The sequence below is a fragment of the Pipistrellus hanaki genome (assembly GCF_964339955.1).
Source record: "Pipistrellus hanaki genome assembly, chromosome: 3".
Classification (NCBI taxonomy): domain Eukaryota; kingdom Metazoa; phylum Chordata; class Mammalia; order Chiroptera; family Vespertilionidae; genus Pipistrellus; species Pipistrellus hanaki.
The window spans coordinates 78,688,351-78,710,529 of NC_140505.1; the positions used below are offsets into that span (position 1 = coordinate 78,688,351).

A 22,179-nucleotide genomic window follows, 5' to 3' on the forward strand; every position below is an offset into this window, starting at 1 on the left:
TAGTCCAGGTTCAGTCCATTAATGCATTGTGGGAGTCCCACATGGCTGTGCAGACCCTGCAGCAGAAGTCCCAAGAGGGGCTGACGTGTGTGTGTGTACAGTGTGTGTGTGTGTGTGTGTGTGTGTGTGTGTGTGTGACAGAGAGAGAGAACACGCCCGCATGAGCTCACATCTTTGTTTATAAATACAAATATTTAGGTTTTGCGCCCTTGCAGTGACTACTCCCATCCTGGCCACTAATTTGTTCCCAGGTGTGACTGCCAACAGGTAGGCAAGTTTCCACGTAACTCAGACCTTCCTGGAACTTACTGAGTGATGAGTGATAAAGGTGTCTTCGTTATTCATTTCAACCACACCTGAGTTTCTGTTAATGAAGTGATTTTTGGAAAACCCTTATGGTTTGTCTTGGTTGCCAGGGGAACCAACCAAGTGACTAGAGGGTTGGAACTTTCAGCCCCACCTCCCAGACTTCTGTGAAGGAGAGAGGACTGGAGTTTGAGTTCAGTTACCAAAGGAAATGATCAAACATGCCTTGTAAAGAAGCCTCCTTCAGAGAGCTTCTGGGAAAAAAGGCTGGTATAGCCCCCAATCCTTTTCCACTGCTATATGATGTCATTCCCCGGCGCCCACAGCCAGTTTCTGGGCTGGGCTGGGCTGGGCTGTGGGCTGCATTTTGCGCCATGAGGTCCCCGGCAGCATCGGCTGCAATCTGGTGGGCTGTCACTTCGGGGTGGTGGCAGAGCCTGTGTGGTCTGTGGACTCCTGATGTTCCACAAGGTCAAAAACATTTTCATGTTGCTACTAAATTTACCCTAATAGTACCAAAACAGTGGTGTTTAAAGCTGATTCCCCAACGGTGAGCCGATGTTCTTCCCCAGATCGTGTCTCTCATGAAATTGAAGAATAAAAATCAAGAGCCAGAGATTTAAGCAAACGTGTGGAAATTTATTATAAGCAGATACAAACTCTCCACGTGGGGAGGGGTCCCAATAATGGGTTGCCACTAAAGCTCGTTAATCTAGGGATATTGTATTTACCCAAAGCCTGTTCTTTACCCAGGTTGCTTTCTGATTGGTTTCCTCTATCTTCTTCACCCACCAACAATTTTATTTTATTTATTTATTTTAAATATACATTTTATTGATTTTTTACAGAGAGGAAAAGAGAGAGAGAGCTAGAAACGTCGATGAGAGAGAAACATCGACCAGCTGCCTCTTGCACACCCCCTACCGGGGATGTGCCCGCAACCAACGTATATGCCCCTGACCGGAATCGAACCTGGGACCTTTCAGTCCGCAGACCGACACTCTACCACTGAGCCAAACCGGTTTCGGCAACCCACCAACAATTTTAAAATCCACCTGGTGCTCCCCCTCCTCTTTTCCTATTCCTTCCCTATGTCTTGCAACTTTTTGCACATGTAAGATAAGCATTCTTGTCTTGTGGAGTTCTGTTTTTCTGCAAGACCAGCATTCCTATGATTTTGTTATAGGTACCTCTCACCAATACCAGAGAGGATTAATTTATATGAGAGACCCTGACTGTGTTGTGAAAAGCCAATTTATTAAAGTATGCATCTTTATTGAACAAGCAAAAGCAAAACAAGCAAACGTATACATCTGGCTCATGAGGTGCACACGGGCTCTCAGCTAATCTGAAGAGCAAATTGGGTGGGGGTGTGAGGAATTATATACCCTCTTGCTTATAGGTTTCAAATTTCCTCTGCTGGCTATTTGGAACATTAATTCTCAAGGCTCCTCCTTTTTTTTTTTTTTACTTTGTTGTGGCCTTTCCAGAAGTCATAGCACCTGGTAACTTTATCTTGCCAAGCTTTGAGACTGCCGGCTTCTCTATTTAGGGAATAAAATGGCCCTTTTTTCCTTTCCCCTTTCCTCCTCCCTTTTTGCATTCTCTCGTCAGGGAGGTTTTTATTTAACCATCTGCTCTGTGTCCTTGGCTGGGGAAGATAATAGTTAGTTACAAGCTGGCTGCAAGTTGCCCACACTGTTTTAACTTTCCTGTCTCAGTTTCCCTATTGCTCCTGCCCTGGAATTGTTAGTTTTAGCTGGCTCCAATGGTCATGTCCGTAATTCCTCCTTTCACCCCTTACCTGTCTGCCGAATCCTGTTTCTAACTCCTCTCAAAACTGTTGCCTAATAACAAACAAGGCACTGGTAGTCATTGTACTTACTCTTCATGGCCAGGTACGTAGGAGGGAAAAAAGGTTTCATGTAAGAATGTCTTTGGTGAAACAATAAAAATTATTAATTTTAAATCCCAGTCCTTGAGTACACATGTTTATAATATTCTGTGTGAGAAAATAAGAGGTAGATATAAAGCACTTTAGCTACAAACTTAAGTATGAAGGTTGCCTTACGGAAAACTACCTATGCAAATGTTTGAGTTATGAACTGAGTTATCCTTTTTTTTTTTTTTTTTTTTTCATGGAACACTGTGATCTGAAAAGCTATAAACACTTGGGTATTTGACAGACATTATCTCAAAAATACGTTAAGTGAATCTTTCACTTATAAGAAAACAACTGAGAGTATTTGTTGTCGATGATAACATTTGAGTTTTCAAGTGAAAATTTTGAAAGCCTTGCCATCAAGAGCTTACAGCTTCCCAGACTTAAAAACTCTTCTGGATGAGATCAGTGGTGTTAATGAATAGAAATTTTTAAAAATAATGGAATTTAACGTAAGAGAACAAAAACTTATGATTTTTAAGACTATCCTTTCTTAAAATTTTATGTGGTGTCAAAGAAGAATATTGACAACTATCTGAAATGGCTGTTAAAATACTCCTTTTCAACTACACATCTGTGTGAGGCTGGCTACTTTTCATATACTTTAATAAAACAACCTATTGCAGCAGATTGAAAGCAGCAACAGATTTCAGAATCCAGATGTCTTCTATTAAGCCAGTACAGCATTCATACACTGGGTGGGGGGGGAAGGGGGCACAGGAGGGGAGGTCCCTCAGACCAGCCTGTGTTCTCCCACAATCCGGCAGTCGGACATCCTTAGCACTACCACAGAGGCAGATGTAAAAATTTAAAGCCGTGTCATTCTCCTATACTAGTTTCTGTTGTAGTTTGGGAAAATAGTTATTTTTCATTAAGCTATGTTATCCTCTTTACCAGGGGTCTTCAAACTACGGCCCGCGGGCCACATGCATCCCGCAGAGGAGTCTGATCCGGCCCGCCAGGTTTTTTGGGCAGTGAGCGCAGCCGAGGTGTTACAGTAGGAATTAGTAGTTCATATAGTCCGGCCCTCCAGCTCTCTGAGGGACCGTGATCTGGCCCCCACTTTAAAAAGTTTGAGGACCCCTGCTCTATACTAATAAAAGAGAAACATGCAAATTGACCATCACTCACTACGTCCACCAGCCAATCAGGAGGGAATATGCAATTTAGAAAGAGAAAGATGGCGGCTGCCCAGCTGCTCTAGGTGTGGAGAGGGAGGGCAGGGGGCGAAGGGATCTATAGGAGCAGCACTCCAGCCACAGCGAAGACGGCAGTCTCTGGCTGGAGTCTTCAACAAAGACCAAGGTGGCAGACTCTGGCTGGAGCCTGCAGCAAAGACGAGGAAGGCCTGAGTCCCAGGTGCCGAAGGAAACCGGTGCTGGAAGCCAAGAGAAGAAAGTCTCTATTACATGAATCTCTTCGTGCAACAGGTGTCTAGTATATAATAAAGTCCTAATATGCAAATTGACCAAATGGAGGAACAACCAGTCGCTATAATGCACACTGACCACCAGGGGGCAGACACTCAATGCAGGAGCTGCCGTCTGGTGGTCAGTGAACTCCCACAGGGGGAGCGCCACTCAGCCAGAAGCCGGGCTCAGCTGGTGAGCGCAGTGGTGGTGGTGGGAGCTTCTGCCTCTGTGGTAGTGCTAAAGATGTCCGACTGCCGGGGTGTGGGAGAGCACAGGCTGGTCTGAGGGACCTCCCCTCCCGTTCCCCCTCCCCCCCACCCAGTGTATGAATGTTGTGCACCTGGCCGCCAGTTTGTAATGTGGCATAGGTTCTTTATTGTTTTATTTATTTTACTTATTTATTATTTAGTGAATTAATATTTATACATCTTTGTTTTATTTTCTAATACAGTATATATCAGTAGATATAATCTACACCTCATTGAAGTCCTCCTTAATTTTAAGGAGTATAATTGGGTCTGAGACAACAAAATTGGAAATTTTCTGCAGTAGCATTTGCCACTGTTACATGAATATTTTTTTAAAGATTGGCCATCCCCTCTTCTCCTTGAATCAGGTTTACTAGAAGCAACCAGGATGTTTAGATGAAAGACTGACCAGCTCTGCTGGTTAGGAAATGGATTTTGAGAATTCCAACAGAGGGTAGGTGAAACGCAGCCAGAGGAAACATTCTGACATTAGCTTTGAGGCTTTCAAAATTGCTTTACAGCCCAAGTCACAGCAGGAGTTTGAAGTAACAGGGAATAGATAGAAATGTGTGTTAATTCAACTAAAACTTTATTTAGTTCCTCTGTTACTTTGAATGCACAACACCCTGTGGGCCAACCATCCAGTCACTTCTGGACACAGCCATAAAAACTGCAGTTACATGAGATACTAGCAAAGGAGTCTCTGTTGTAAAACACTAACTGGTGAACAATTCAGTGCTTCATTCTCTATAAGGCATCTCTCATTGTTCATTCTGAAATACAAATTAAAATATTTTTTCCTGTTTGTTATCCAGTTTTGTTTTCTCTTTGGTAAATTGTTCATGTCTTTGGATTCTTTTGAGCCCTTGTTCTTACCAATTTATACCTGTATATACTCTTAATAAATTAAAATCTGTATATTAAAGATTACTAACCTTTCCTCTATCACATTGATTAAAAATGTTCTTTCTAGTTTGTTGTTCCGTCTTTAATTTTGTGGACTTAAAAAATGAATATTGTTCCCCTCTCCACTGCTGTCCTCAAATTGTAAGTTTTTTGTGGAAATTTTGGATAACTATAATATTTTGTTATGAGGAAGATCCTAATCTGTTTAATCATTCCCTTATTTTATCTGTTTAGTTTTCCTATGTCTTTACTGTTTTAAACAATGCTGCACTTTAGGTAGTATCCATGCTTTTTTTTTTTTCTTTTTTTTTTTTTCAGTCTCTATTTAGAATATTTTCATAGAATAGCTTCCTAGAGAAAGAATTCAGAGTATAGGTACATTATTAATGCCTGGTTGCTTAATTTATTTCAGATACAAAACTCTAGACACTGTTAGTTATCAGCTACCAGTATGATATTTCTAAAAGCAGCCATTTGATTACTTGTAGGACTCTGACATATATATAGTTCCAGCATTGGGCTTAGGGACCACACTTGGCAAGGCCAGTGATTCCAAAATACCTCCCCAGGACTTTGTGAGGGATTGGCCAACTATTCCTATAAAGGTCAGGTAATATTTTAGGCTTTGTGTGCCACATGGTTTCTATACAGCTGCTCAGCTCTCAACTCAGCTACTCCATTGTAGTGCAAAAGCAGCCAGAGATTGTGTCAGTGAATGGTGGGTCTGTGTCCCGATAAAGTTTATTTATGGACAATTAAATTTGAATTTCACATGATTTTTATGTCACAAAATATTCTTGTTTTTTGTTTTTCCAACCATTTAAAACAATAAAATATGTTCTTAACCTGCAAGCCATACCAAAATAGGCAATGGGCTGGATACGGCCTGTGAGCCATGGTTTCCCAATAGGCTATATACCTAATTAGTGACTTGGTAATAGACATTTATTATATTGGGATCTCTGGATCTACTGCAGTGATACAGTAAATTTATCAAGAAAGCCCTTAATTTCATAATGTGTCTGATAACTACCTTTCATATTTTGTATTTCAGCCGGAGTTAACCGAATTTCATACTGGCCTGCTGACCCAGAAATAAGTTTGCTTTCTGAGGCGTCTACTTCTGAAGATGCAAAGTTAGATGCCAAAGCAGTGGAAAGATTGAAATCAAACAGCAGGGCCCATGTGTGTGTCTTGCTTCAGCCTTTGGTGTGTTGTATGATGCAATTTGTAGAGGAAACCTCTTATAAATGTGACTTTATTCAAAAAATGGCAAAAACATTTCCAGATACTAACATTGACTTTTATTCCAAATGTAGACAAGAAAGAATAAAAGAATATGAAATGTTATTTTTTGTTTCAAGTGAAGAACTACATAAGCAGATGCTGATGACCATAGGTTTGGAGAACCTATGTGAAAATCCATACTTCAGCAATCTAAGGCAAAACATGAAAGACCTCATTCTACTCTTGGCCACAGTAGCTTCCAGTGTGCCCAGCTGTAAGCACTACGGATTTTATTGTGACAAGACTGAACAGAGTATTGGGATTCACAATCAAAGTTTGCCACAAGAAATTGCAAGGCACTGCATGGTTCAGGCCAGGTTATTGGCATATCGAACTGGTAAGTTCTATGCTTAGTTCAAGTATTGGGGTTTATCAGTTGGTTGTATTTATCTCAAAAGTGAAGGTGGGTTCATCTCATCTGTGGTAGAACTCATTTACTCTCAGATACTGAGTTTTGCTGGTCATCTGTACAACATATAGAAATTAGACCCTTGAGTAGATAACTCTTCCTCACAGCAGTTTTAGGATTCCTTGTGGCCTTATAATATGGTGCTGCATGCCCTGATTATTAGGCCCTTCTTTCTGCTTCTTGTTTTTATCATTTCACTGTTCATTTATCCCTCCACTAGAGATGGAACAAAAAGAGAGAGGGAACCAAATCATTCATTTTTGTTAACTTCAATATTTTTTTTAATTGATTTTTTACAGAGAGGAAGGGCGAGAGATAGAGTTAGAAACATTGATGAGAGAGAAACAGCGATCAGCTCCCTCCTGCACACCTCCTACTGGGGATGTGCTCGCAACCAAGGTACATGCCCTTGACTGGAATCGAACCTGGGACCTTTCAGTCTGCAGGCCGACGCTCTATCCACTGAGCCAAACCAGTTAGGGCAGGGGTCTGCAACCTTTAAGACATAAAGAGCCACTTGGCCCCTTTTCCGAAGGAAAAAAAAACACACCTGGGAGCCACAAAACCATTGCAACATTTAAAACAAATATAACACTGCATATATTGTTTCTTACCTTAATGCTATATACCGATCGTGCAGTTAGCTGTCAATCTGAAGAAAAAAAGGACTTTTTCACTTAACAATGTAAAATATATTTTTGCAAATTAATAGCTAATTAAAATATTTAATTTACCTGGTTAATGGGATTTTTGCTCCTGAACCTCAGTGCACAGTGTCAGCACATCAGGGCTGTAAGACGTTACCTTCATTTTCACACAGGCTTGCAAGTTGTCGGAGCCGCGGTAAAGCTTCAAAAGAGCCACATGCGGCCGACACCTGAGTTAGGGCAACTCTTCAATATTTATATGTATTCAATATTAATAAATACTTTAAATATCTTTACAATATATGAATTCAAAATAACTAACAGAATCAAAGTAAAAGAATATTGGCGTATTTTTTCCAATTGCTATTAGGTCTAGTAATAATTAATGTCGTTTTCTAATACTTTTTAAAATCGAATTTATTTAAACAATACAACAAAATTTAATCAACAATATAGTTGCCGTTGTTTTCTACTACTTGTGCCCAACGCTCAGGAAGCATTTTAATCCCTCTGTTGTAAAATTCTTGTGATTTTGATGCAAAAAATTCGGTCAATGCATTTTTGAGGCATTCTTCATTATTAAATTTTTTTCCAAGAAGAAAGTTTTGCAAAGAACGAAACAAATGGTAATCGGAAGGGGCAATATCAGGAGAATATGCAGGTTGAGGGAGAACTTCCCATTCCAACTGGCGCAGTTTTTCAGCAGTGATTCTTGCAGTATGCGGTCCTGCGTTATCGTGGTGAAGAATTACGCCCTTCCGATTAATCAGCGCGGGTTCTTTTTCTCTTAAAGCTTGGGCTAACCTTCCCAATTGGGCACTATACACTGCACTTGTAATGGTTTGGTTAGATGGTAAAAGTTCATAATGAAGAATTCCTTTAGAATTCCACCAAACACACAACATCACTTTTTTCTTTTCGCATGCAAGTCAGGTTTGGGCGTGGGCTGCGGAGCCTCATTTTTGTCCAACCATTGAGGCTGCCTTTTCAAATTAACATACAGCACCCATTCTTCATCTCCGGTAACAATTTGCTCTAAAAACGGCAAACGGTTTTGACAAGAGAGGAGCGAACTGCAAATTGTGACTCTTTGATTACGGTTGTTGTCGGTCAACTCATGAGGAACCCATTTTCCAAACTTTTGGACTTTGCCAAGTGCACGCAATTGATTGGAAATTGTTTTTTGTGAACAATTTAAAGTTGTCGCAAGCTCTTGTTGGGTAATTTGAGGATTTTGCACCAAAAGAGCTTGAAGAGCTTCTTGATCAAAATTGGACACCCGGCCTCGACCACTCTTGTCATCTAACGAAAAATTTCCCTCGCGAAATTTCTCAAACCAACGCTGGCATTTTCTGGCGCTAACTGCATCTTGGCCAAGAGCACTACAGATGTTTTTTGCAGCCTCACTTGCTTTTCTTCCTAATTGGAACTCGTAAAGCATGCAGTGCCGAATATGCTCTTCATCCGCCATCTTCTTAGCCCTAGTTCTGCAACAAAAACCAAACCAAACACAAACTTTTTCAAGCAAAACTTGTTAATTGCACTTCACACGTTCTGTAGATACCACGTGTTTGAAGGTTATGTCAATACAAGTCAACGCCAAGCAAGATTTTAAACTAATGTTTAAAAACGACATTAATTATTACTAGACCCGATAGTTAGTATGTCTCCAATGCAAGTAGAGAAATCAAGCATTTTTACTTTTTCAAGTTATGCATGGCCATATATGTGAAAATAAAAAATATTTCTTGGTCCAAAACCGGTTTGGCTCAGTGGATAGAGCGTTGGCCTGTGGACTGAAAGGTCTCAGGTTCGATTCCGGTCAAGGGCATGTACCTTGGTTGCAGGCACATCATTAGTACCCAGTTTCCCTGAAAATAAGACAGTGTCTTATATTAATTTTTTCTCCCAAAGTTGCGCTAGGTCTTATTTTCAGGGGATGTCTTATCTTTCCATGCGCTAGGTCTTATTTTCGGGGAAACACGGTAGGGGGTGGTGTGCAGGAGGCAGCTGATTGATGATTCTCTCTCATCGATGTTTTTAACTATCTCTCTTCCTCTCTGTAAGAAATCAATAAAAATATATTTTTTAAAAAGGCATTAAAAATATTTCTTGGGGATTTTCTTTATTGTAATAAAAGATGACATCTCTATTTCCAATTATAGACCACTGTTTTTACATCTTATCAGATGTAAAATATTTCAAAGTAGAAGAATCATCACTTTAGCCGGGACCGGTTTGGCTCAGTGGATAGAGCGTCGGCTTGGGGACTGAAGGCCCCGGGTTCGATTCCGGTCAAGGGCATGTACCTTGGTTGCGGGCATATCCCCAGTAGGGGGTGTGCAAGAGGCAGCTGATCGATGACTCTCTCTCATTGATGTTCCTAACTCTCTCTCTCTCCCTTCCTCTCTGTACAAAAATCAATAAAATGTATTAAAAAAAAAAAGAATCATCACTTTAAAATGCAACTTTGAAATAAGAGAAAAAATGCAGGCAGGAGGAGCAATAGAGTAAGATTTGATGAGTGGAATATACTAAAAAAAATTTTAACTCAAGAAAGAAGGAAAACAGAGGAAGTCTTCAGAAAAGGTTCAGTTGTGGCTCAATTGGTTGAGCATCGACCAAGAGATCTTGGTTCGATTCCTGATCAGGGCACATGTCCAGGTTGTGTGCTCGATCCCCAGAAGGTGGTGTACAAGAGGCAGCCGAATGATGTTTCTCTCATCTATGTTTCTATCTCTCTATCCCTTTCCCTTCCTCTCTCTCTAAAAATTAATAAAAACATTTTTTTAAAAGAAAAGGTTCATATAAATTTCACTGTCTGTAATTTTTCTAAACAAAGACCACAGGTTAAAGTAATTTCAGTAGAATGGAGGCTCTCATCTGGCAGCATATCAAAATCCCTGAAATTTTATTAAAAAACAAATGTTCACATTTCAATCCAGACTAAACCAAGTCCCATAAGTGTATGACCAAGACTTATGTTTTTAAAGTTCTACAAGAACTTTGACATGCAGCAGGTTTAATAAGCACTTGATTTTTTAAAAAAAATTTTTAATTAATTTTTTTATTGATTTTTTTAGACCTACGCTCTATCACTGAGCCAAACCGGTTTCGGCAGCACTTGATTTTTATTCAAGAATTTCATTTTAGCTCAGCCGGAGTGGTTCAGTTGGTTGGAGCATAGTCCTATGCATGGAAAGGTTGCTGGTTCGATTCCCTGTTAAGGCACATACATGTCTTGAGGGTTCGATTCCCAATTGGGCACATACAGAAAGCAGCGGATTGTTGTTTCTCCTTCACATCCATCCCTCTCTTTCTCCCTCCTCTCCCTCCATCTCTTCCCCCTTACTTCTGTTTTCAAATGGTGTCATTGGGTGAGGATTTAAAAAAGAGAACTCTGGACAGTGAGCACAGTGGGTAGAGCAAGTGCCAGCGCTTCCAGCCAAGGGCATGTACCTGGTTTGTAAGGTTGATCCCTGGCCCCTGTCAGGGCACATGGGGAAGGGAACCAAGTAAAGAGTTGGAAGTCTCTACATCTTATCTACCTGGTTAAGTGTGATTTTTTTCATCGCTTTTTTGGGATGCTGATTTCCCATCAGACTAAACATTTTCCAAAGCTGAACCACCACAATGTTGATGACAAAAGCAGGTTGGAGTAGTCAATAAAGTTTAATGTTTCAAGTTATAACTCATTGATTCTCAACTTTTAACAGAGGGAATGCTTATGAGAAAGACAGATTCCTGCGTCTTCCCGCCTTCCATGGAGAGGTTGGTTTAGGGCATTTCCATGGGAGGCCGGAGGCTGCCTTTGTAACAAGCAGCCGTGATTCTGACACAGTGACCTGTAGACCACGTGGGCAGACCCTGAACACCACAGAATTGGGAGTTAAAGTAACCATGCCTGTGTTCTAGAACCCTGGTTAATCTGACTCTTAGTGACCAGAGTCTCGGGAATTTGGAAGTTGACCATTCCTTCAAAGGTGTACAAGAAGACACTGTGAATGACCAGAGAATTTCTGTAAAAATTACAGACATGAAAAGCTTTTTGAGAAATTACCTAATCTGTCAGCCAACTTCGGGGCTGAGTGAAATCTACTCAATCTCATATAGGTGAAATTTCATTTTGATTTTAACATATACAAATTTAAGAATATTCTCGTGGTGTGACTAACCTTAAGCACTAAAGTTGCATTGCTGGTGGAAAGTCACATTTTTTCCCCTCTTGACAAGGTTTAATCTGTCTCCAAACTGAAACAAAAGTGTCTTCCGAGTTTAAAAAAGCACAACATGAAAGTTACTCAATGTAGATGGTAGGAAAAGTAGGCTCTTAGTCTGAAGAATTTCTATTTCAGTTTTTTTTATTTTTTGTTTCAGATTTATGCATGTATTAAGTATAATTTTACTTCCAATATAGGTTTTGGTTTTGCAGACAAATATACTCTTTTGGTTATAACTTCTGCCACTTGCCTTGGAAATGATCATAATTATATTCTTTCCCCACATGTTTTATTCTGAAGGTCTATTTCGGTTACACCAAAATCCCTTTTATGACAGTTCCCACTCATAGAGTGAGCCCTCCTCCTCCCATACACTCTGTTCCTCAGCATTGTATTAATTTCCTGACAGCACAGCACAGAGGTGTTTCCTTGTTCCTGTCTTCCTTCCTCATCAGACAGACTGTAAGTTTCATGAATATAAGGACTTCTGTTTTCCTCACCACTGTATACTCGGGCATTCAATGAGGGGAAATGTTTGTTAGGAAATTCTTACTGTCAAAGGAAGGGTAGAGGAAAGGCAAAGTAGGTTAGGTTCAGAGGGCTAAATTTTAGTCAGTTTCTCTGCCTGTTTTCTACCTTTAGGGTAAAAAATGAGGCAATGAGTAAAAAGTGCTTCAAATAAATTATGCAAGTGCTTTATAAGATAATTTTAAAAATCTGAGCTTGCTTTAACTAAAGTTGGGGAATTTTATTACAGTATCATAACTTTTAAAAATTATTTGAGGCATAATAATTTTTAATACAAAGGTGAAATAAAGTTTCTCTGTACTTTTACTAAAAAAGTTAAGTATTCAAATGTTATCATTGGAGATTACTTGTAAGGAAATTATAGGATGAAGCCACACTTAATCCTCACCAATATGAAAATGTTCTAGCCCAAATTCACAGGTGATTGTTACTTTGTGTAAATGTACTTACTTCACTATATTTGTCTCTTATTAAGAGTTTGATAAATACTCTGTTTTTCATAATTTTCTTAGAAATTTGTACTCTCCCTGGTATTAGTAGAAGGAAAAAGTCAATCCTTTATATGTAGAATTTCTCTTTTGGTTTTTAAATTTTGTTTCATATTAATGGTTTTAAGAAGTACAGCTTTATTTATTGCAGACATTTTGGTTCTGCAGGAAAATTATACTCTTACAATTGATTTAGAAATGAGCATCATGTAATTAACTGGGCTTTCCCCCTCCCAAAGGCAAATTATGAAGGTCAGGGAAAGGACAACATAGTGTTTAAATCAAAATACCCTTCATGGATCTTTCCAGCAATATAAACATATGAAAACCCCATAAATATTTATTTATGTTTGTATTTTACATCTGAACATTTTTCATAGTAAGAACATTTGCATGAAATGTATTTTTCATGATTAGAGTATTAAAAACGCTAGAAGACAGACTTGATGGTTGTGTGAATGTTTATTACATTAAATCCATTAGTTCAGAAACTTGCTTTTTAATCAATTTTATCATCTATTAGAAATAGTGACTTAGAAACTGACTTGTTGGTGGAGAATCAATAGTTACACTCAATTCTGGTTAGAGCTCTGGTCCTAGACACTGCCATTGTAATGCTCTCCACATACAGATCACGTGTGGCTGGGTTGGTAGTGACAGTGTCTAGTTATTTAGTATCTACTTCCCATATTGCATGCTTATAAGTGTTTTGTTTAGTGGTTTTCTATAATTTGGGATATGTCAAGAATTGCTGCTACATTTAGGAACTATGTTCCAATAAGTATGTTTATATTATTTTTAGAAAAATATAGTTCTGAAACTAACAAATCATTGTTTTTTTTACTGAGTTAAATGCCATTTATCTTTCAGAAGATCATAAAATAGGAGTTGGAGCAGTCATTTGGGCAGAAAAAAAATCTGTAAGTATTAAACTAATTGTTTAAAAATTTAACTTTGATTTTCTTTAAATATATTTAAAGAAATATATTTAAAGAAATATATTAAATACATTATTTTGTTGACCCATAGGCATTAATATTTTATATTGGTGATTTTATGTTCTATAAGCATTTCTTTACTCCCTCAACAATTTTATGGATAGATTCATTTATTTAGCAGACATTTGTTGAACACCTTCTTTAGGGTTGTCACTGTGCCACAGAGTACACTGGGGAGTTAAAGACCATATTTCCTGCCCTCCATGGCCCTCTGTAATCTAGTAATGCAAACAGAAGTGAAAAAGAGACTGGTATGTAAGAGTGATTATAACATGATTACCATGGAAGCTCAGAGGGTCTACCTTAACTCGCTTGAAGAAATGAGTAAAATATTCTTGGAGGAGATAAGATGCTATTTGTCTTGAAGAATGAATAAGAATTCACCAGGCAGAGCAAGTTCGTGAGACTAGAAGGATAGCATGCAGAGGTGAGGGGTGTGAGAGGGAATTGGAAAATGGAAGTGATTTGGCATGTTGGAGTGCAGAGTGTGGTAGGAGAAATTGGTCTTGACCCTGAAGAACTCTGTATTTCATGTAGAGAGTTTTGACTTTATCTTTTTTTTTTTTTTTAAATATATTTTATTGATTTTATACAGAAAGGAAGGGAGAGAGATAGAAAGCTAGAAACATCGATGAGAGAGAGTCATCGATCAGCTGCCTCTTGCACACCCCCTACTGGGGATATGCCCGCAACCAAGGTACATGCCCTTGACTGGAATTGAACCCGGGTCCCTTCGGTCCCCAAGCCGACGCTCTATCCATTGAGCCAAACCGGTCTCGGCTGACTTTATCTTTTGGATAGTGGAATATACAAGCACAGAGCTAAGCAGTGGAAATAAAAGACAAACCACATATTTAATTTTAAATTTTATAGAAGCCATATTTAGAAAGAGATGAATTAAATTTTAAGAATGCATTTTAATCTAATCTGTCCATAAATATCATTTCAATAAGTAATCCATATAAAAGATTATTAATGACTTGCACAGAAGGCCAAGAGAGTGCCACAGTGGCTTTAGAGGGAGAGTCAGGTGAAGACACGGGAAGATGACTGTTTACAAACCAAGGCAAGAGGTCTTACAGGAAACAACCCTGCCATTGATCGTGGACTGCAGAACTTTGGGTGGATCTAAGATGGTGATGGGATGGGTGGAAGCTAAACTCCCCTGTTCCCAGGACCAAATCAGAGTTATAACTAGACTATGTAAGAATCATCCTGAATAACCAACTAAAGATGAGCTGAAGAAAAACTTTATAACCAAGGATTTACAGGAGAACCCACATTGAGATTTGTGGGAAGGGTGGAAACACAAAAAGGGCTGGCCCTGGAGGGATATCTCAGCTCCGCGAGGGCAGTTCTCCTGAGAAGCCTGGGATCTAAACTCCTACTTGGGCTCCCCGGGCCAGAGCACCAGAGCTGAGAAGAGGCACCCAGAGCCCTGGCCGTTGTGGCTCAGTGGTTAGAGCTTCAGCCCTCGCACCAAAGAGTCCTAGTTTGAATCCCAGTCACTGGGTTTCAGGGTTGACCCCGGGCCCCAATTGGGGCACATGTAGGAAACAACCAATTGATGTGTCTGTCTCACATAGATGTTTCTCTCCCTCATCCTCCCTTCCTCCTTTCCACTCTTTCTAAAAATAAATGGGAAAAATATCCTTGGGTGAGGATTAACCAAAAAATAAAAAATAAAATAAATAGAGGCATCCAAATAACATCTAGCTATGAAAAGCTCTGAGGTTTCTGTCCACCAGTGAGAGATGGCTAGAGATACAGTACCCTCTTAAAGGGCCAACACATAAAATGTCATTCGCAGTGATGAGTCCCATGAGGAGAGTGGGATTTGTGGCTTTGGGGAGGAAGCTGAAGGGACAGCCACCAGAACTAGAACAAATATTCCAAAAATGTATACAGAACCACAAAAGACCCAAATAGCAACAGCAAGCTTGAGAGAGAGAAAACAAGAAAGTTGGAGGAATCACACTACATGATAGCAACACTACAAGGCCATAATAATCAAAACAAGATGGTACTGGCATAAAAGCAGATGTAGATCAATAGAACAGAATAGCGAGCCCAGAAATAAATCCATGCCTTTATAGTCATTTAGTATTTTACAAAGGAGGCAAGAACATACAGTGGGGTAAAGAAAGTCTATTCAATAAATGGTGTTGGTAATATTGGACAGACTCGTGCAAAAAAAATAAAATAAAACTATCCTACCTTCTTACCTCATACACAAGAATAAACTCAAAGTGGATTAAAGACTTAAATGTTAGACTTGAAACCATAAAAATTCTAGAAAAAAACAGGCAGTAGAAGCTTGAACATTTCTCATAGCAATATTTTTTCTGCTATATCTCCTCAGGCAAGGGAAACAAAATATAAATAAATGTATCTATATCAAACTAAAATGTTTTTGCACAGCAAAGGAAACTATCAACAAAATGAAAAGAGCCACTGAATTGGAGAACATATTTACCGATATATCTGTTAAGGGGTTAATATCCAAAATTTATAAAGAACTTATAAATCTCAATACCAAAATAACCTCAAACAATCCAATTAAAAAATGGGCAAAGGACCTGAATAGATACTTCTCCAAAGAGGACATAGAGATGGCCAAGAGATGTATGAGAAGATGCTCAATGTCACTAATCATCAGAGAAATGCAAATTAAAACCACAAAGAGATCTCACCTCATACCTATCAGAATGACTATCATCAACAAATCAAACAAGCGTTGGTGAGGATGTGGAGAAAAGGCAGCCCTGTGTACTGTTGGTGGGAATGTAGATTGGTGCAGCCTCAGAGGATAGCAGCGTGGAGCTACCTCAAAAAATAAAAAATGTAGTTATTACCCAGTGATCCTGCTTCTGTGAATATTTCCAAAGAAAATTGAAACACTAATTCAAAAAAATATAAGCACACGTACGTTCATTGCAGCATCATTTACAACAGTGAAGATTTGGAAATAGCTAAGTGTTCATCAGTACATGAGTGGGTAATGGAGACAGACTCATAGATAGAGAGCTGGCTGACAGATGTCAAGGGAGAGGATTTGGGGGGTGGAGGGACTGTGCAAAAAGGAAAAAAAAAGAACTCATGGACACAGACATCAGTGTGGTTGATTGCCTATGGAGGGGGTGCAGGGGAGGTGGAGGAGGGAATAGGGAAGGATAAATGTGATGGAAGGAGACTTGATTTGGGGTGATGAGCACACAATACAGTATACAGATGATGTGTTTAGATTGGTCACCTGAGCCTGTATAATTTTGTTAACCAGTGTCAACATCAATAAATTTAATTTTAAAAGTGTTTTTAAAACATGTTTTCATTAATTATTTTGATAGAGAAGAAAGGAGAGAGATAAGAGAGATAGAAATCTCAATGAGAGAAACATCAATTGGCCATCTCCTGCATGCTCCCTACTGGGGATTGAGCCTGCAACCTGGGCATGTGCTTTGACCAGGAATCAAACTGGGAGCCTTTCGGTTCATGGTCAACATTCAACCACTGAACCACATAGGCCAGGCTTAAAAAATTTTTGTTTTGTTTTTTTAAGATTATTAATAAAATATCCTGCATTTGGGCACTACAGTCATCAAAATATTGTGTATGTTTTACACTTTCCATACCTTTCAATTCAGACTAACCACACATGGCTGCTGCTAACCACATTGAATAGTGTAATTCAAGAATCTTTTTTTTTTTTTTAATTCCTTACCTGAGATATTTTCTTTCCATTGATTTTAGAGAGAATAGAAAGGAGGAAGAGAGAAAGAGCGAGAAAGAGATTGACTGTCTCCCGCATGTGCCCTGACGGGCCGGGGATCAAACCTGCAACCCAGGTACATCCCCTTGACCAGGAACTGAACCCATGAACCTTGGGTGCAAGGCCGACTCTTAGCAATGAGCAACAGTGGCCAGGCCAATCCAAGAGTCTTTTAAGTGGGAAAATGTTTGGTTCAGATTTGCATTATAATAATGAGACGGGACTAGACAGAAAATAGGGACATTCGTATAAAATATGATGAGGGCTTAGAATTATGGGGATGAGTTAGGAGAGCACCGAATCAAGAGATAGTTCTTAGTAATTATGTGTAGGAGCCTAAATTTTGTTTCAATAGACTTTATAGCAAGTAATTTGACTATTTGCCTGGATGTTTCATAAGTCCTTTCAGTTCATCCTAGCCAGTAAATCTAGTATTTTCCCTGCTAACCTATTTCTTCATCAGTGGTCACCATCCCATTCCTTCTAATGCTACACATTCAATTAATCACCAGGTACTGTGGACTCCACCTTCTAAATATCTCTTAACTCTACTTATCTCTACCTCAGCTGTTAACACCTACTAGAATAGGTTCCTCTACCAAAAACTTCATAGTCTTCTGTACAGTTCATTTGTCTCACTCATCACAGTTAAGATTATGTGTCCAGTTTCTTATCATCTCTAGATTATAAGGTTCACGAGGACAGGAATTCTGTCTTGTTTATATGAATGCTCAGCAGCCTCTAGCTTAAGATCTGGTTGTTCTGGACTACTTTGTGGAGAATTTAAGTTTCCTTTCAAATTACATACAGTGTACACAGCATGGTGAAGTGCAAAGACATGGGTTTGGAGTCAACCTGAGCTTGAATTTCATCTGTTACTTACTAGTTTTGTGACCTTGGCTTCAGTTTCCGTATCCATAAAACGGGAATAATGGTAGTACTGCTGTTCTCTAGGTTGTGGAAATTGGTTAAATGAAAAAATACATATAAAACTCAGCATGATGTTAGACTAAGTCCTCAAGAATAATTTGTTATTAATAAGGTCATTTATTTGTAAGCTTTTGCTTGCTCACTGTAACGGTGATTTTTATCAAGTTACTACAGTAATGAGTCTGTTGATACTTGCATATGAGTAATTATAATATATTGAAATTTAGTGAGGTTTATTATAGCATATTCCAAACTACTATAAATACTTATGATTTATAAAATATTTTACTCTAATAATTGATAAAACATTCATAATAATAGCTAATATGCCATTGACCAGGAGAAATAAAGAAGAACCAGTGAAGTAAGAAGTCCTATAATAATATATACAAATATAATAGGGGCTCAATAATTATTGACGATTATGAGAAACTAAAATTTTTATTTTCTAATTACATCATATTGCCGAAACCGGTTTGGCTCAGTGGTAGAGCGTCGGTCTGCGGACTGAAAGGTCCCAGGTTCAAGTCTGGTCAAGGGCATGTACATTGGTTGCGGGCACATCCCCAGTAGGGGGTGTGCAAGAGGCAGCTGGTCGATGTTTCTCTCTCATCGACGTTTCTAGCTCTCTATCTCTCTCACTTCCTCTCTGTAAAAAATCAATAAAATATATTTAAAAAAAAATAATTACATCATATTGGCACATTTTTAGCCCAACAAAAGAAATTGCTCAAAATATGTTTTAAATTTCTGGCCTGCTAACCAGTAGCCCAGCACAGTGCATATAAGAAATTAACAGTCATTTATTGAGTAACTCTTAATATACAAAGCACTCTAATAGGTGTACTCTAAGAGATAAAGATAGAAGAAAGCATGATTTCTGTTCTCTAGCATCTTATAACCTGTTCTAGAAGAGCTATCCGAATCAAGTGAAACAATTGGTGAATTAGACAAGCTAATATTTACTAGTAATTAACTGTTAAACCAATTTTGCCTTGAGATTATATGTTAGAAAGATGATCAGCTTTCTTGAAATTTAGCTTTGATAAAATCACACTGCAGTTGGAGGACCTAATATTATATTTTTTGATGGTTCAGTTTTTCATAGAAAATTGAATTCATTATATAAAGTATGATACTAAGCTGCCTTTTCACAATGTTGAAAACTAAGTTTTGTTGGTTTGCTCCCTTTTGTAGCAAAATTGTGATGGGACAGGCATGATGTACTTCATAGGATGTGGTTATAATGCTTTTCCTGTTGGATCTGAGTATGCCGACTTCCCGAACATGGATGACAAACAGAAAGACCGAGAAATAAGAAAATTCAGATACATTATCCATGCGGAACAGAATGCCTTGACCTTTAGGTATGAAATTCCTTTACATTTATTTTCATTAAAATGTAGCAAGGGCTAGTTGAAATTGAACCACAACCTTTTGGTGTATGGGACAATGCTCCAACCAGCTGAGCCACCCGGCCAGGGCTGAATTTAGTTTACTTTTAGCTGCAGTTTGTTTCCTTTTTAATTTTTTTATTATTCCAATAAATACTCTTTAGAAGTATAACTTTAGTTATACTTCGTCTTTACTGCCTGACCTGAGGCCATCATCAGAGATACTATGGGCCTTCAGATTTATTGAACAATCTTTTTTTCCTCCTTATTCCTTTGCTCTCTAATATAAAATGGCATGAAGTGTATCCCTAAGGTCTTGTATATTTCTGGTATGTAAGCTGTCCTTTGTTTTCAAAATCTAAAGCACATATTTTGTTTTTATAAATATATAGATTTTATTATGAACTAAATTCCTTTAATATAGGAATTTCATTTTGTTAGAGGTTGTAAATGGCATTACCTCCTCCTCTGATGTTAATTTAGATTATTTCCACAAACATTTCTCAGCATTAACCATGAAGGGGTGATCTTAGGGTATTGGAAACTGAATGAAATATTGCTCCTATCCTTAAGAGCTTGGAATACGGTAGGGAATGTGAAAGTGCATTCACCCAACCCAAGTGCTGTCGAAATTCAGGGGCTGCCATGGATGGAGGGAGGTTAGGAGGGAAAAGCTTTAAGGAGAAGCTCGCATTTCAGCTGAGCTTTAAGGTTTGGTAGGATTGTGACAACTGGAGGTACTTACAGGGGAGCCATTGTTGCTTCGGGCAGAGCAGTGGTCTAAAAGTAGGAAGAAAGCTTATGTGTGGGAACATGCAGCTCCAGTGAGGCTGGACCGTGGAGCACTGGGACCAGGTGGGACTGTATAGGGAAGACTGTGAGGTGAGACTTCACTTGGGAACATGGAATGGCGTTGAGAGAGTCACAGTACTGATTGCTTACATTACGGGTATATTGTTTGAATAGGTTTGGTGCATAAAATTGTGTTGGCCTAGTCCAGGTGAACAAATGAGAGTCTGAACTAGAAAGATGGGTAGGGAAGGTGTTGGTGGTGGCAGATGGCTCACTCTGAGCAGAGGGAATCGTGGAACCAGGAAGTACAACCCCTGCAGCCCCAGCTGAGAGCACCTTAGTCCTAAATACCCCATTCACACAGCTCCTCCCTGCCTGTGCTCTTCATCACAGATTGTATGGAGATATGGATATGTCAAATTTAAATGTTCCTTAAATAAAAGTATCCCATGTTAGGGAAGGGGGTAGGGAAATATATCTCTATCCAGAACTTTAATATTACAGTAAAGCCTCGATATAACAGACTAATATGGGCAAGGGGCTGTCTGTTAAAGCTGAAAGTCCATTATATAATAAAATTGGTTTTCTGCATGTGTATGTTAAAAAATCGACAAACTAGTTCACCAATTTTTACTTATGTAGACATGTTTGTATAGTTAAAATTAAGTATGTAGAAAGCTTAATTTCACAGAAAACTTTTCTATATGTATTACTATAAATTTAAATTTATTCTGAATAGGTCTAGTAAATGCCTGCGTTCAGTAGTCACCGAGTGTAAACAAACGCACACGCTGGGCGCGGCTTAGCACATGTGGAAACATCAGCTGGCACATGTGATTATGCTGCAGAAAGTCACGCCACGCGACAATGGAACAATACCATGCACCATGCGGTGTGATCGTGTGCTATTGATTCACCAAATACTGTTCAGCAGTGACTCTTGGATTTAAATATGTAAACTATAGTTGTAGATATGTAATATTTATGTTGGTGAAATTATTACAATGTTTTTTTCCAACATATAGCCTATATGCTAAAATTTGTTAAAAATAACAGTGAGTTATATAAGCAAATAACCTGTTAATTATAAGCAAATCTTAAAATTAACAGGGATTTAATGGAATTTTGACCATTAAATCCAAAGTCTGTTAAATTGATGTCTGTAAAACCAAGGATAACAGTAAATTTATTAGTTTAGTAAGCATTTATTAAATATCCACTGGGTACCAGATAAGGGGATAGGTCATTTGGCTACCATTAGTTAATGTCATAAACATTAGACATCATAAACTTTTAAGGGGGGGTGTTAGTTCTGGCCCCTGGTTTTGGCATTAGAAAGAAGTACTTTCTTAAAGAACATTGTGTTCTCTTCTCTCTCTTACTGTTTTCATTTACTTTGTAATATAATACTGAAATCTTGCCAGATTGCTTAGAATAAGTAAATTTTGCTTATAATAATTGTCATGTTCAGGTTATATTTTAACATTTATGAGTTTAGATTTTGAATACTCATTAATTCAGAAAGAATAAGTTTCACTTATTGTTTATAATGTTGTAAATCTGCTCTTAAAGCAGATGTTTTATTTTTAAAGATTTCTCTGAAATATAACTTACCCTTTTAGAAACTATCCTTTTAATATTTTATACACTTTTTGTAGGTGTCAAGAAATAAAACCAGAAGAAAAAAGTATGATTTTTGTGACAAAGTGCCCATGTGATGAGTGTGTACCTTTAATTAAAGGTGCAGGCATAAAACAAATCTATACAGGGGATATAGATGTTGGAAAAAAGAAGGCAGACATCTCTTACATGCGATTTGGAGAACTTGAAGGTGTTAGCAAATTTACAGTAAGTAAGACACACTTTTTTCCAAATATGTTTCCTATTAATGTTGTTTGGTACT

General features: G+C 38.4%; 1 protein-coding gene across 8 annotated transcripts in view; it reads left to right on the forward strand.

Moving 5' to 3' along the window:
- The window catches only part of CDADC1 (cytidine and dCMP deaminase domain containing 1), a 58,833-nt gene that overhangs the window by 24,984 nt on the left and 11,670 nt on the right, over positions 1 to 22,179 (forward strand). For 5 of the 8 annotated variants that reach the window (XM_084879417.1, XM_084879418.1, XM_084879421.1 and 2 more), the window contains 4 exons: positions 5,869 to 6,438; positions 13,264 to 13,313; positions 19,288 to 19,457; positions 21,935 to 22,124. In XM_084879417.1, the coding sequence (XP_084735543.1) occupies positions 5,869 to 6,438; positions 13,264 to 13,313; positions 19,288 to 19,457; positions 21,935 to 22,124 (980 nt within the window). The remainder of the gene's footprint in view (positions 1 to 5,868; positions 6,439 to 13,263; positions 13,314 to 19,287; positions 19,458 to 21,934; positions 22,125 to 22,179) is intronic. The other 3 variants (XM_084879419.1, XM_084879414.1, XM_084879416.1) reach the window with 1 other exon arrangement.